This window comes from Microcaecilia unicolor, chromosome 2 (genome assembly GCF_901765095.1).
Source record: "Microcaecilia unicolor chromosome 2, aMicUni1.1, whole genome shotgun sequence".
Classification (NCBI taxonomy): Eukaryota; Metazoa; Chordata; class Amphibia; order Gymnophiona; family Siphonopidae; genus Microcaecilia; species Microcaecilia unicolor.
In genome coordinates this window covers 573,681,614-573,695,324 of record NC_044032.1, presented here as the reverse complement: position 1 = coordinate 573,695,324, position 13,711 = coordinate 573,681,614, and the positions used below count along the sequence as shown (strand labels likewise).

Genomic DNA, 13,711 nt, shown 5'->3' with positions numbered 1-13,711 from the left:
GTCAAGGCTATGCGAGAGTATATCCATGAGAATCTACGGAAAGGGTTCATTCAGCCGTCTACATCCCCAGCCGGGGCGGGGTTTTTTTTTGTTGCCAAGAAGGATGGAACCCTGAGACCTTGTATTGACTATCGGGGATTAAATGCCATCACCGTGAAGGATCGGTTCCCGCTGCCACTCATTCCCGAGCTCTTGGACAGACTGCAAGGAGCTCAGATCTTCACGAAGCTAGATTTGCGGGGAGCCTACAATCTAGTACGAATCCGGTCAGGGGATGAATGGAAAACGGCCTTCAATACCCATGAGGGACATTTTGAATATCGGGTAATGCCATTCGGTCTCTGTAATGCCCCTGCGGTGTTTCAACGTCTTATCAATTGTGTACTAGAAGAATTCCTCAATTCCACGGTGATTGTATATCTGGACGACATCCTAGTTTACTCTAAGGACCCCAGGGAGCATCCGGGCCATGTACGCGCGGTGCTGTACCGTCTACGGCAAGCCCATCTATTTGCTAAGCTGAGTAAGTGCGCCTTCCATCAGCGATCCTTACCATTTTTGGGGCATATCCTGCTTCCAGGGGGGTTACAGATGGAACCAGACAAGCTCCAAGCCATTCGAGAGTGGCCCCAACCGAAGGGCCTGAAGGCCTTACAACGATTCTTGGGCTTCGCCAATTATTATCGCCAATTTATTCCCCAGTATTCCAGGTTGACAACCCCGCTGACGGCGCTCACCCATAAGAACGCAAGGGTCAGGGATTGGCCGCCAGAGGCGCAAGCGGCTTTCCATCAAGTCAAAGAGGCTTTTGAGTCCGCGTCTATTCTGCTGACACCCGACCCTGAGAAGCCCTTCACGGTAGAGGTGGACGCATCCGCTCTAGGGGCCGGGGCGGTCATTTCTCAAATCAACCCCGAAGGCCGGCGTCAACCGTGCTCCTTCTTTTCACGTAAATTCTCTCCAGCCGAGCGGAATTATACGGTTGGGGATAGAGAACTCTTGGCCCTGAAACTAGCACTGCAAGAGTGGAGACACTTACTGGAAGGAGCGGAACACCGGTTCACGGTCATCACTGATCATAAGAACCTCCTATACCTCCAAGAGGCCCAGCGGCTGAATCCCCGACAGGCCCGGTGGTCATTATTCTTTGCTAGGTTTCATTTTCAACTAGTGTTCCGGGCGGCCTCCCAGAATACCCCGGCAGATGCGCTCTCCCGGGCCTTTGAGGTACCAGAAGAGACTAAGGAGACTCACCCTATGTTAGACCCCGCTTGTGTCAGTGCGGCCACAGGGGAGGTTGCCCAAGTCCAGAAATTCGTGGCGGCCGCGGATCGGAAGAGGGTTCTGCAATGGGGACACTCGTCTAGATGGGCTGGGCACTTCGGGTACCACAAGACACTCCGATTCATCACGAGACAGTATCGATGGCCACAGATGAGACGAGATATCCTCCAGTTTGTTACCTCGTGCCTGGTATGTGCCCGAACCAAGCCAGTAGGAGGACCCCCCGTGGGAGACCTACAACCTTTGCCCATACCGACCAACCCCTGGTCGGAGATATCCATGGACTTTATCACGGACTTACCGCGTTCCCAGGGTCACACGGTGATCTGGGTGGTGATAGACCGGTTCTCTAAAATGGCTCACTTTGTTCCCTTCACAAACATTCCGACGGCCGCCGCTCTAGCTCAAGCGTTCATTCACCACATCTTTCGACTACATGGACTGCCCATTCGGATCATCAGTGACCGAGGGCCCCAATTTACCTCCCGCTTCTGGAGAACGTTGTGCAAGGCCTTGGGAGTGGAGAACCATTTTTCATCTGCTTACCATCCTCAAACCAATGGCATGGTTGAGAGGATAAACCAAACCCTGAAAGGATTCTTAAGAGCCTTTGTCAACCAACGACAAGATAACTGGGCTTCTCTACTTTCATGGGCCGAGTTCGCCTATAACCAAAGTGCCCACTCATCCTCAGGACAGTCCCCGTTCTTCCTGGTATATGGACGACATCCGCGGCTTCCAGGACCGTTCCCGGCTACCGCCATGACCCCGGCTGGGGACCAAGCTGTAGCCGACCTACAAAAGGTCTGGAGGATGGCTAGGGAACAATTACAGAAAACCGCGACCAAGGACAAGCTCTTTGCGGACCGCCATCGGCGGCCCGCCCCCGTGCTCCAACCAGGACAGAAAGTATGGTTAAGCACGAAACACCTGAGACTCCGAGGATCTTCCCGAAGGCTGGGACAGCGGTACGCGGGACCATATGCAATCCAAGAACGAATTGGGCCAGTAACATATCGATTTGCGGTTACCCGCCACCCTACGAGTACATAACGCCTTCCATATCTCGCTATTGAAGAGGTGTCGGGAATCCAGGTGGCACCCGCCTCCAGCCCAGGAAAAGGATCTCCAGGTGGCTCCGGACCCGGAGTACGAGGTAGGAGAGATTCTCGACTCAAAGTGGCGGCGGGGAAGACTGTATTATTTGTTATCCTGGAAATCTTTTGGCCCCGAAGATAATTCCTGGGAACCCGTGGCTAATGTTCATGCTCCCGAACTGGTCAAAGCCTTCCACGCCCAATATCCGTCCAAACCCGGGCCCCGGAGGAAGGGGTCTTCCGGGGAGGATACTGTCCCGTTCCGGGCCCTTACCTGGCGCCCCGCGGGCCGGAGCGGGAGGTTGGGGCGCCCGGGGAATGCGGTCCGACGGGGGAGGGCTGCCACGGGGATCGCCGCGACTGCGAGTTGCTCCGAGGCCGGCGATCCAGAAGAACTAACGCCGGCCTCGGAGAAGGAGATCCGCCGGCCAAGATGGCGTCGGCGGCGTCGGCGTCCCCCTCGCTGCAGCAGGACTAGCGAGGAGGCTCTGCCCACTCGCGCCGGATTGGCGCATCCTCATAGGAACTCCGCCCATCGGACGGCGGGACCAATCCGGGCCCCGCTGCCGGCCAGGACGGAGAGGATTGGTCCCAGCTGTTCTCCAGCCAGGACGAGCGGGGGATTTAAACGGAAGCACGGAGGGGACCCAGTGCTCCCGTTTTCTTGTTTGAAGCCATCCTGCTAAGCGATTTCCAAGTCGGTGTTTGTTCCTCGTGACTGCTAGCCGTCCGGCTAGTTATTTCCAAGTCTGTGTTTGTGCCTCATGCCAGCTAGCCGTCCTGCTAGCTATTTCCTAGACTGTGTTTGTTCCTCATGCCAGCTAGCCGTTCTGCTAGCTATTTCCAAGACTGTGTTTGTTCCTCATGCCAGCTAGCCGTCCTGCTAGCTATTTCCAAGACTGTGTTTGTTCCTCATGCCAGCTAGCCGTCCTGCTAGCTATTTCCAAGACTGTGTTTGTTCCTCATGCCAGCTAGCCGTCCTGCTAGCTATTTCCAAGACTGTGTTTGTTCCTCATGCCAGCTAGCCGTCCTGCTAGCTATTTCCAAGACTGTGTTTGTTCCTCATGCCAGCTAGCCGTTCTGCTAGCTATTTCCAAGACTGTGTTTGTTCCTCATGCCAGCTAGCCGTTCTGCTAGCTATTTCCAAGACTGTGTTTGTTCTTCAGGCCAGCTAGCCGTTCGCTAGCTATTTCCAAGACTGTGTTTGTTCCTCAAGCCAGCTAGCCGTCCTGCTAGCCATTTCCTAGACTGAGCCTGTTCCCTCAGAACAACTAGCCGTCCTGCTAGTAATTGCCAAGTCAGCGTACGTCCCTGTTGTCAGCTAGCCGCCCGGCTAAGCCACGTTACCAAGGACTCTGTACCCACATCCAGCCAGGCCAGCCGTCACCCCGTGGTTCCAGCAGTCCTGCTGGCCGCCCGCAGCTGAGGGCTCAACCCTCGGTGAACGGCGGTCGCCGCGGGTGAAGATTCGGGGTGCTCGGTTATTTCCTGGGCCTAGTGGAGCTCGGGAAAACTCGAGAGCTCACCTACACCAGAGTGACATCAGAGCCACGACAGCTACAAGGGTTAGAGCAGTGCACTGAGAACCCGGGAGGGCTGGGTGAATCTTTTTCGCTCTCTATTGTCTGTGGGACAGACCAGAGATGGCAAAGTGGGGCTGTTCCAGTGAGCGAGATTTACAATCAGTATGTCTGGTATAAATTTAGAAAGGTTTAAGTGTCAAAAGGGCTTTAGAAATAGAACATTTTAAAAAAAGGAGTAGCCTAGTGGTTAGTGCAGCAGACTTTGATACTGGGGAACTGGGTTCGATTCCCACTGCAGCTACTTGTGACTGTGGGCAAGTCACTTAACCCTCCATTGCCCCAGGTACAAAATAAGTACCTTTATATATGTAAACTACTTTGTAGTTGCAAAATACCACAGAAGGCGGTGTATATCAAGTCCCATTTCTCTTCCCCTTCCCTTCTTTTGGTTTCCCTAAAAGAACATAAACAGAAAACAAACAGTATTTTAACAGCTTTTAAATGGAATTTGCTTAGGTAACTGAATAACTTGGTAAATTCCCTAGACTGAAAAATTTCCCTCTAGTTAGTATACACACAGGTGTATTTCTTCTATTGACTGGAAAATGTGGATGAGGGTGTCTTCAGGTTGCTGCTTGCTCCCTTCTGCCCTACCCCCCGCCTTTATCCAGTCTATCTCTCATTCCCCTTCCCGCAGCCTTTATTCTGTCTATCTCTCATTACCCCCTGCATCCTTTATTCAGTCTCTCTTTCATTACTACTGCTACTACTTATCATTTCTATAGCGCTACTAGACGTACGCAGCGCTGTACACTTGAACATGAAGAGACAGTCCCTGCTCGACAGAGCTTACAATCTAATTAGGACAGACAAACAAGAGATAAGGGAATGTTAAAGTGAGGATGACAAAATAAGGGTTCTGAACAAGTGAACAAGGGTTAGGAGTTGAAAGCAGCATCAAAAAGGTGGGTGTTTAGCTTAGATTTGAAGACGGTCAGAGATGGAGCTTGACGTACCAGCTCAGGAAGTCTGTTCCAGGCATATGGTGCAGCAAGATAAAAGGAACGGAGTCTGGAGTTAGCAGTGGAGGAGAAGGGTGCAGATAAGAGAGATTTACCCAGTGAACAGAGTTTCCGGGGAGGAATGTAGGGAGAGATGAGAGTGGAGAGGAACTGAGGAGCTGCAGAGTGAATGCACTTATAGGTCAGTAAGAGGAGTTTGAACTGTATGCGGAAATGGATAGGAAGCCAGTGAAGTGACTTGAGGAGAGGGCTAATATGAGCATAACGACCCTGGCGGAATATTATTTGTGCAGCAGAATTTTGAACAGATTGAAGAGGAGAGAGATGGCTAAGTGGGAGACCTGTGAGAAGCAAGTTGCAATAGTCTAAGCGAGAGGTAATAAGAGCGTGGATGAGGGTTCTAGTACTGTGCTCAGAAAGGAAAGGGCGAATTTTGCTGATATTATAGAGAAAGAAACGACAGGTTTTAGCAGTCTGTTGAATATGTGCAGAGAAGGAGAGGGAGGAGTCGAAGATGACCCCAAGTTACGAGCTGATGAGACAGGAAGGATGAGAGTGTTATCCACAGAAATAGAGAATGGGGGAGGAGGAGAGGTTGGTTTAGGGGGAAAGATAAGAAGCTCAGTCTTGGTCATGTTTAGTTTCAGATGGCGTTGAGACATCCAGGCAGCAATGTCAGACAGGCAGGCTGATACTTTGGCCTGGATTTCGGCTGAGATTTCTGGTGTGGAGAGGTAGATCTGGGAGTCATCAGCGTAAAGATGATACTGAAAACCATGGGATGAGATCAGAGTACCAAGGGAAGAAGTATAGATGGAGAAGCGAAGAGGTCCCAGGACAGATCCCTGAGGTACACCAACTGACAGTGGGATAGAAGTAGAAGAGGATCCACTAGAGTATACACTAAAGGTACGCTGGGAGAGATAAGAAGAAAACCAGGAAAGAACAGAGCCCTGAAATCCAAGTGAGGACAGCGTATCAAGGAGTAGGCTGTGATCAACAGTGTCAAAAGCAGCAGATAGATCAAGAAGGATGAGGATAGAATAGAGACCTTTGGAACTGGCTAGGAACAGATCATTGGAGACTTTAGCAAGCGTTGTTTCAGTTGAATGAAGGGCGCGAAAGCCAGATTGAAGTGGATCAAGAATAGCTTGAGATGAAAGAAAGTCAAGGCAATGGCAGCCTTTACTCAGTCTTTCTCTCATTACCCCTGCAGCCTTTATTCAGTCTCTCTCTCATTACCCCCCCCAGTTTCTCTATCTCTCTCTTATTACCCCACTCCCATCCTTTATCCAGTCTTTCTCGGATCTTACCACCTATTGCTCTCACCTGTAAAAGAAACAGCATATTTCCTGCTTCCCTGCAGCCACTTGGCTCTCTGTAAGCTTTAGCCACTCGTTGCAGGCAGTTCAGGTCGGTCCCATGGTTTCAAGTCTTGTGAGACTTGAAACTGTAAGAGCTACCTGAACAGCCTAGCTCAAGTTTACAGAGAAGAGTTGCTGTGGTGAAGCAGGAAATATGCTGTTTCTCTACAGCACGACAACAACAAAAAAAATCCATTTTGGGGGTAAACAAATCCCATGCACTGAGGCACCATAGTGACCCAGCAACTGGGATTTGTTGAGCCTGACGCAAGAAAGCTCGTTGGTCTCAGTTATAATGTCAGTGTGGCAGAGGGGATCAGTAACCTTTCACTTGTGTTGACTTTATTCTACCTTGACTTGAATCTGGGGAATAAAGTTTTTCAAAAATGTCTTATAGCAGTAAAGTCAAAATATAAGATAATTTCCACTCTTCTGGGGATATTCAACTTCTGTTATTGAGAACTGCAAATAGATTTGGTTTAGTGAATAACCAGCATTTGAAGGGTTAATATTAATGGATTTTCACTGTTTGCAAACTGAAAGCTAGTTCTGTTCACATCTCTGGAGAACTTTGTATAGTTTGTCAAACTCCATTCCCATTCTTTATTCTCTTCGAGCAGGTTTGGCCTTCAGAATATGGAAATATACATGAGGTTTATTTACCTATGTTATGAAAGTACAGGGTTGGTTTCCATATTTATTCTGAAAGCCAGAATTCTTGGGAGAGCTTGGCTTCCAGAGCTGAGATATTTTACATTCTCCGAAGACAAGCAGGCCACCTTATTCTCACATCTGGGTGACGTCATCCGACGGAACCTGGTGCAGACACTGACTAGTGAGTAAAGTACAAAATTCTAGCAGCATCCCACTGCACATGTGCTGGTGCCTTCCTGCCCAATGCGCGAGCGTGGGTTCTCTAGTCTTTGTTTTTCCATTGAGCTGAGAGGACGTGTTTGTTCTCTCCCTCATGCTGCATTTTTGCTACAAGACTTGTTTGTGCCTTCCTGTGCGGGTTTTTTGTTTTCTTTTTCAAATATTTTTCTGACTTGATGGACCATACAGGTCTTTATCTACCGTCATTTACTATGTTACTATATCCTCTTCAAGTTTTCTTTGTTTTTTGGTGTGGCTGTGCGGTTAGGCCGCATCCCCATCCTCAATTTGAATACTGCCCCTTTTTTATCTGCTCAAGATTGAGGAGTTTAATGTAGCTGAGATTCTTTTTTCGAAGACCCCCAGTGGCTTCAAAAGGTGTGCCAAGTGTAATTGTGTGATTTCTGCCATGGTCCTGAACAGTTGGTGCATCGGGTGCCTTAGGCCAGAACATGACCACTCTGGTTGTGATCTCTGTTTAAAAATGCAGGTGAGAACTCAGTGGGTGCGACTGGCTCAAATGGAGCATCTTTTTGGTTCCTCAAAGGCCGCACCATCGACTTTGAAACCAGCGACATCAACCTCCATGGCTTCTTCGACTTCGGCATCCTTTCGGATTTCACCGGCATCGAGTAGGTCTCCACCTGCCTCAAAACCAGGCACTAGTAGCAGGCTCCGGGACCGGTCAGCATTGGGCCTGACAGTAAGGATGCTTGGCATTATCCTCATCGGCAATGGGGGATTGAGGCTCTGTGCATCGGGGGAAACCCAAGCCCTTTCCGAGGCTCCATCGGTGCCATTGCCCAGATCTCTGATGCCAGTGCCTCGAAGGTTGTCTTGTCAAGGCAGGCAATACTGCCTTCTATATCGGGGGAGGATGCTTCCCCGGAGTCTGAAGGTAGGGCTGCACCTCAAAGTTCCTCAGACTGTGGACATCATTCCACCAGGCTGAGGTCAGTACAGACTCATTCACCTGCTCCTAAGTATGGTGAAGATTCTGATTTGGACTGCTCATGGGAGTCAGATGAGGATCCACGTTACTTCTTGGAGGATGAGTCATATGGAATTCTGTCTAATTTCTGTCCTCAAGAGAGATGAAAATCTCCACCTGAGACATTCTTTCACCAGTTTTGTGAGGGAGATGGCTCAGCTATCCCATTTAAATTGGAGACAGAGGAGGAGCCCAGAGCAGAGATGGTGTCTGTTCTGGGCCATGTCTTCTCCTAAGGAAGGGGTCACTGTACCATTGCACCCTATCCTTAAAGATGCACTGTTGAAGTACAGGGAGTCTCCCCTCACAGTGCAGTGGATATGCAGTATCGTATCCAGAAGGCTCCTGAATTTGAGAAGGCACAGTTGCTGCACAGTTCCATTGTGGCCGAATCTGCTCTCAAATGGGCCAGAGTTCTTGGTCTCATTCCTCAATGCCCCTGGGACGGGAGGACAGAACCTTGGATTAATGTGGTAGGGAGACTTTTCAAGCGTCTATGCTCGTTGCATGCATCCGGTCCTACCAGATCTGCACGAGCCTTTACTTGGAGCCTTTTGTGAACAGTACAAGCAGATGGAGTGTAGGCATTTGATACTTTTGATGTTGCATCCAGACACTCTGGAAATGGTTTGGGAATGAATGACCTGGAACCAGCAGTTCAAGAGTGGTAAGTGGAGGAAGATGCTAACCTCATTAAAAAACACATGGTTACTATCCACACTTTCTCTCTGTGTACTTCATCTTCTTCAGCAAGAAGATTTTCGACGGGGCTAGGCAGCATTCCTACTACTCTCAAAGGCTTAGGTTCTGGACACTTGTGCCCATCGTTCCAGGCCTCAACAGCCCTGTCCTCAGAAGTCCCAGCTGACTCCCCAGTCAAAGCAAGGCGTGTGCTTTTGACTGGCTTCAGCAGAGCATAGCCGATCAAAAAGTATCCGTCCTGGATAATCTTCTGGTCGGGGAGAGGCTCATTTTTTAGATGTCTCGTTGTAACCTCCGACCGGTGGATTCTTCAAATAGTCCGTCTTGGGTACACACTGAATTGTCTTTGGAAACTTCCAGATTGCCCACCAAGAGCGTCTTTCATCAGTTCTCAGCACAAGCAGGTTCTTGCATAGGAAATCTCCACCCTTCTACAGGCTCAACTGATGGAAACCATACCACCAGGGGAGGAAGGGATGGGATTCTATTCCAGGTGTTTCCTTGTGACCAAAAAAACGGCAGGATACCAGCCCATCCTAGATCTAAGGGCCCTGAACAAATTCCTAGTCAAGGAAAAGTTCAGGATGTTTTCCCTGGGCACCCTTCTTCCTCTAATTCAGGAAAACGACTGGCTATGCTCTCTGAACTTGAGGGATGCCTATACCCACATTTCGATACTTCCAAGTCACTGAAAGTATCTTAGATTTCGAGTGGGGAAATGCCATTACCAGTACCTTGTTCTGCCAATTGGTCTGGCCTCTGCACTCGGAGTTTTCACCAAGTTTCTGGCGGTAGTTGCAGTGTATCTGTGCAGACTGGGATTGTATGTGTTTCCCTGTCTGAATGATTGGCTGGTCAAGAGCACATCTCAAGAAGTTGCCAAGGAGTCAATGAGGATGACTATTCAGATGTTGGAGCTACTGGGGTTTGTCATCAGTTACCCCAAATTCTACCTACACCAAGTTCACCCCAAATACATAGGAGCCCTGCTAGATACAGTGCAGGCTGGGGCCTTCCTTCCTCAATTGAGAGCAGATACCTTAGTAACGCCTACTTCGCAGGTCTGCAGCAGCCAACAGATTTCAGCTCAACAAATGTTGAGACTGATGAGCCATGTGGCCTTCACTATTCATGTCGCCCATGGCGTGGCTCAGCTTGAGAGTGGTCCAGTGGACCTTAGCTTCCCAGTGGTCTCGAGTGACAGGGAGCCTAATGGATGTCATTCGCATACCACCAGAACTGGCCTATGGCCTTCTCTGGTGGACAGTTCAGTCCAGTTTAACTCTGGGACTTATGTTCTAAATTCCACCACCTTGGAAGGTGTTGACAACAGATGTATCCAACCTGGGTTTGGGAGCTCATGTAGATCAACTTCACACTCAGGGCTGGTGGTCCAGTTCCACATCAATCTCCTTGAGTTCCGGACTGTTCGGAAAGCTCTAAAGGTTTTCAGAGAAGACTTCAGAACTAAATTGTTCTCATTCAAACAGACAACCAGGTTGTGATGTTCTATGTTAACAAACAGGGGAGTACAGGATCCTACCCCTTGTGTCAGGAAGCGGTGGGCATGTGGCAGTGGACTGTATTTCACGGTATGGACCTCCGTGCCACTTACCTATCCGGCAAGGACAACTGCCTTGTAGACAGATTGAGCAGGATATTGCAACTGCATGAGTTGTCTATAAACATGGGCGTAACCCAGAAGATCTTCAAATGAGGCACCCCCTTAGTGGATCTTTTCACCACTCATCTCAACAACAAAGTCTCGGTTTTGCTCCAGTCTGGGATCACATAGCAGACTAGCATCAGATGTCTTTCTCCTGCATTGGGGGGAGGGTCTTCTGTATGTGAATCCTCCCATACCTCTCATAGAGAAGACTTGCTGAAAGTCAGGCAAAAGCAGGGCACTATGATTCTTTCTGATCGCTCTTTACTTGCCATGGCAGATCTGGTTCCCTCTTCTTCTGGTATTGTCTTCCGAAGATCCGTGGAGTTTGGACTGCTTTCCAACCCTCATCATGTAGAACAAGGGTTCCCTTCTGCATCCCAACCTCCAATCCCTGGCCCTCACAGCTTTGATGTCAAGAGCATAGAACTTGAACCCCTGGAATTGTCTGAGGGTGTCTCCCATATTTTGCTGGCTTCTAGGAAAGATTCCACTAAGAGGTGTTACTGTTCTAAGTGGAAGAGGTTTGCCATTTGTGTGAGGGCAAGGCCTTAGATCCCTTCTCTTGCTCTAGGCAAAAACTGCTCTAGTACCTCCTTCACCTCTGTGAGCCTGGTTTGAAAACCAACTCTTTAAGGGTTCATCTCAGTGCAATTGGCACTTATCACCATGTAGACAGTGAGTCCATCCTACGATTATCACCATGTAGGAGATGTGTCTGCTCGAGCAGATGCTTCCTTCAGGGCCATGGTTCTTGCTGCAGGGGTATCATAGTCCCTCCTCTCTTAAGGATTCCTTTTGTGTATCCCATTTGTCTGGACTGATCCTTGGGACGTAATGGAAGGAAGAATTAGTTAATTACCTGATAATTTTCTTTCCTTTAGTCCCAAAGGACCTGTCCAGAGCCTGCCCTTCTATAATGGTTTCAGTTTTTCCTGGTTCTATGTAATTTCAGGTGCTTGTATTGTTCTGGTTCCATTATCTCTAAGGCATGAGTTTTGCCCTTTATTTTCGTAGTTCGTTTTCTGGGTGGAGCTGGAGTTTTTTCTCTGGAAGTTAGTCTTTCACTGTTTTGTTATCGAATACTGGCTTAGTTGCTAAGAACAGGAGTTTATGAGGCACAACTCATTAGAGTTTTCTATCTCCACCTTCTTTTCTGATGGTCACAACCCATTTGTTCTGGCCTGATCCTTTGGGACTAAAGGTAAGGAAATTATCAGGTAATTAAGTAATTTTTCCTTGATGTATTGTACCTGTAAATATGCCAACTAATGGCATTGCCTGGATAATCAGTAAGAATGTTTCGAATATCACTTTTTGTACTAAACATTTGCCTACTACTTCTGTTAAATTCTAGTTTATATTATAGATGGTAAGTCTGAGCTACTATAGGTTGTGCAGATCGGTTCTTTTCTGTGAAACTGAATGGTAAATATATGAACATTGTTTGAAAAATAGGTCTGATTTAAGAATATGAAAAAATATCATGGTTATTTTCCTGCCATTTTGGCAGATTGCATACCTGAGCCAAATATATGAATATTCCTTTAGTCGCACTAAATAATGTATTTTGCCATTTGATCCCACAGTTGAGAATCCCTTATTCTATATGAGCAATCATTTTGAAACAGTTCATATTCAGGTAGTGGTGCATTTAATAGAAATTGTGGCATAGTTGATCACTTTTTCTTTGGTTACATATTTATTTTGAAATGTGCCTCATTGAAACTGAAATCTGCTAGGATTATTAATTCTTTTTATGTTTTAGACAGGATGATCAGTTGAAACCTTTCTTACTTCACCCGGGTTTGAGAAATACAGACGAAGAAATACAGTTTCTGCGCATGTTTTCTCAGGTCCTGTTACTTTGCCTGCTCCCTGCTAAGGATGCACAGTCCCACACTTTGCGTATAGTCCTGGCTGAAGTACTTACAACAAAAGGTACGTGTGCGAAGACTGCATAGAAATTCTTTCATACAGCTTAAAATTCCTTTCAGTGCATGCTGGATGACTATAGTTTTCATATTTAATGAGTGGCATTTAATGCAAATAAAATACCTGTTTTACACAAATAGAAAATGATGGCAGATAAAGACCACATGTACTATCCAGTCTGTTGATCTATATCTGGCTATATAAAAAGCACCTCCAACATTCTATTGAAGCCTCACCTGCAAGCTGGAAACGTCTCCCTTTGTGGTGGTGTAGATATCCAGTTTGCCCATGAGTGTCTGCCCCGCCCTCACGTCAAACGTGATGACGTCGAAGGCGGAGCACTGACATTCAACGAATCAAGGAAGCCCGTTGGTTAATCTCTGTTTCCACTCCACAACGCAGCCGTCATTCCCATACACTCAAAACCAAACAAAATCACCGCTGCACCCAGTCCCCCCCCGCCCACAGCCCCCCTCACCCACCCTCCCGCAGCCGCTCGCTCACCGTTCCGCCGCACACCCTCTCCTCTCCGACTCTGGCCATGCAGCAGGACGATTACTACACACGAGTGGAAGTGACCCAATCAACTACAATGTAAGCAAGGAAGCCCATTGGTTAATCTCTGTTTCCACTCCCCAACATCTGTCATTCCCATACACTCAAAACCAAGCACACATAGGAGCTGCTGATCCACATTGTCGTTTTTTTTTCTTCTTCCATCTGAAACACGTCTAAAGCTGTTTCTTCTGGATAAACTGCGCCCAGGTAAAAGACAAAAGGTTTTTGTTTTTGGTTTCTACCATAGTAACATAGTAGATGACGGCAGAAAAAGACCTGCATGGTCCATCCAGTCTGCCCAACAAGATAAACTCATATGTGCTCCTTTTTGTGTATACCTTACCTTGATTTGTACCTGTCCTTTTCAGGGCACAGACCGTGTAAGTCTGCCCAGCACTATCCCCGCCTCCCAACCACCAGCCCCGCTTCGCATCACCGGTTCTGGCACAGACTGTATAAGTCTGCCCCAGCACTATCCCCGCCTCCCGCCACCGGCTCTGCCATCCAATCTCGGCTGAGCTCCTTAGGATCCATTCCTTCTGAACAGGATTCCTTTATGCTTATCCCACGCGTGCTTGAATTCTGATACCGTTTTCATTTCCACCACCTCCCGCGGGAGGGCATTCCAAGCATCCACTACTCTCTCCGTGAAAAAATACTTCCTGACATTTTTCTTGAGTCTGCCCCCCTTCAATC

General features: G+C 48.2%; 1 protein-coding gene across 1 annotated transcript in view; it reads left to right on the top strand.

Moving 5' to 3' along the window:
- SNX25 (sorting nexin 25) overlaps positions 1-13,711 on the top strand; it is a 266,994-nt gene that overhangs the window by 63,626 nt on the left and 189,657 nt on the right. Inside the window, 1 exon segment of the mRNA XM_030191496.1 lies at positions 12,291-12,463. Coding sequence (XP_030047356.1) covers positions 12,291-12,463 — 173 coding nt within the window.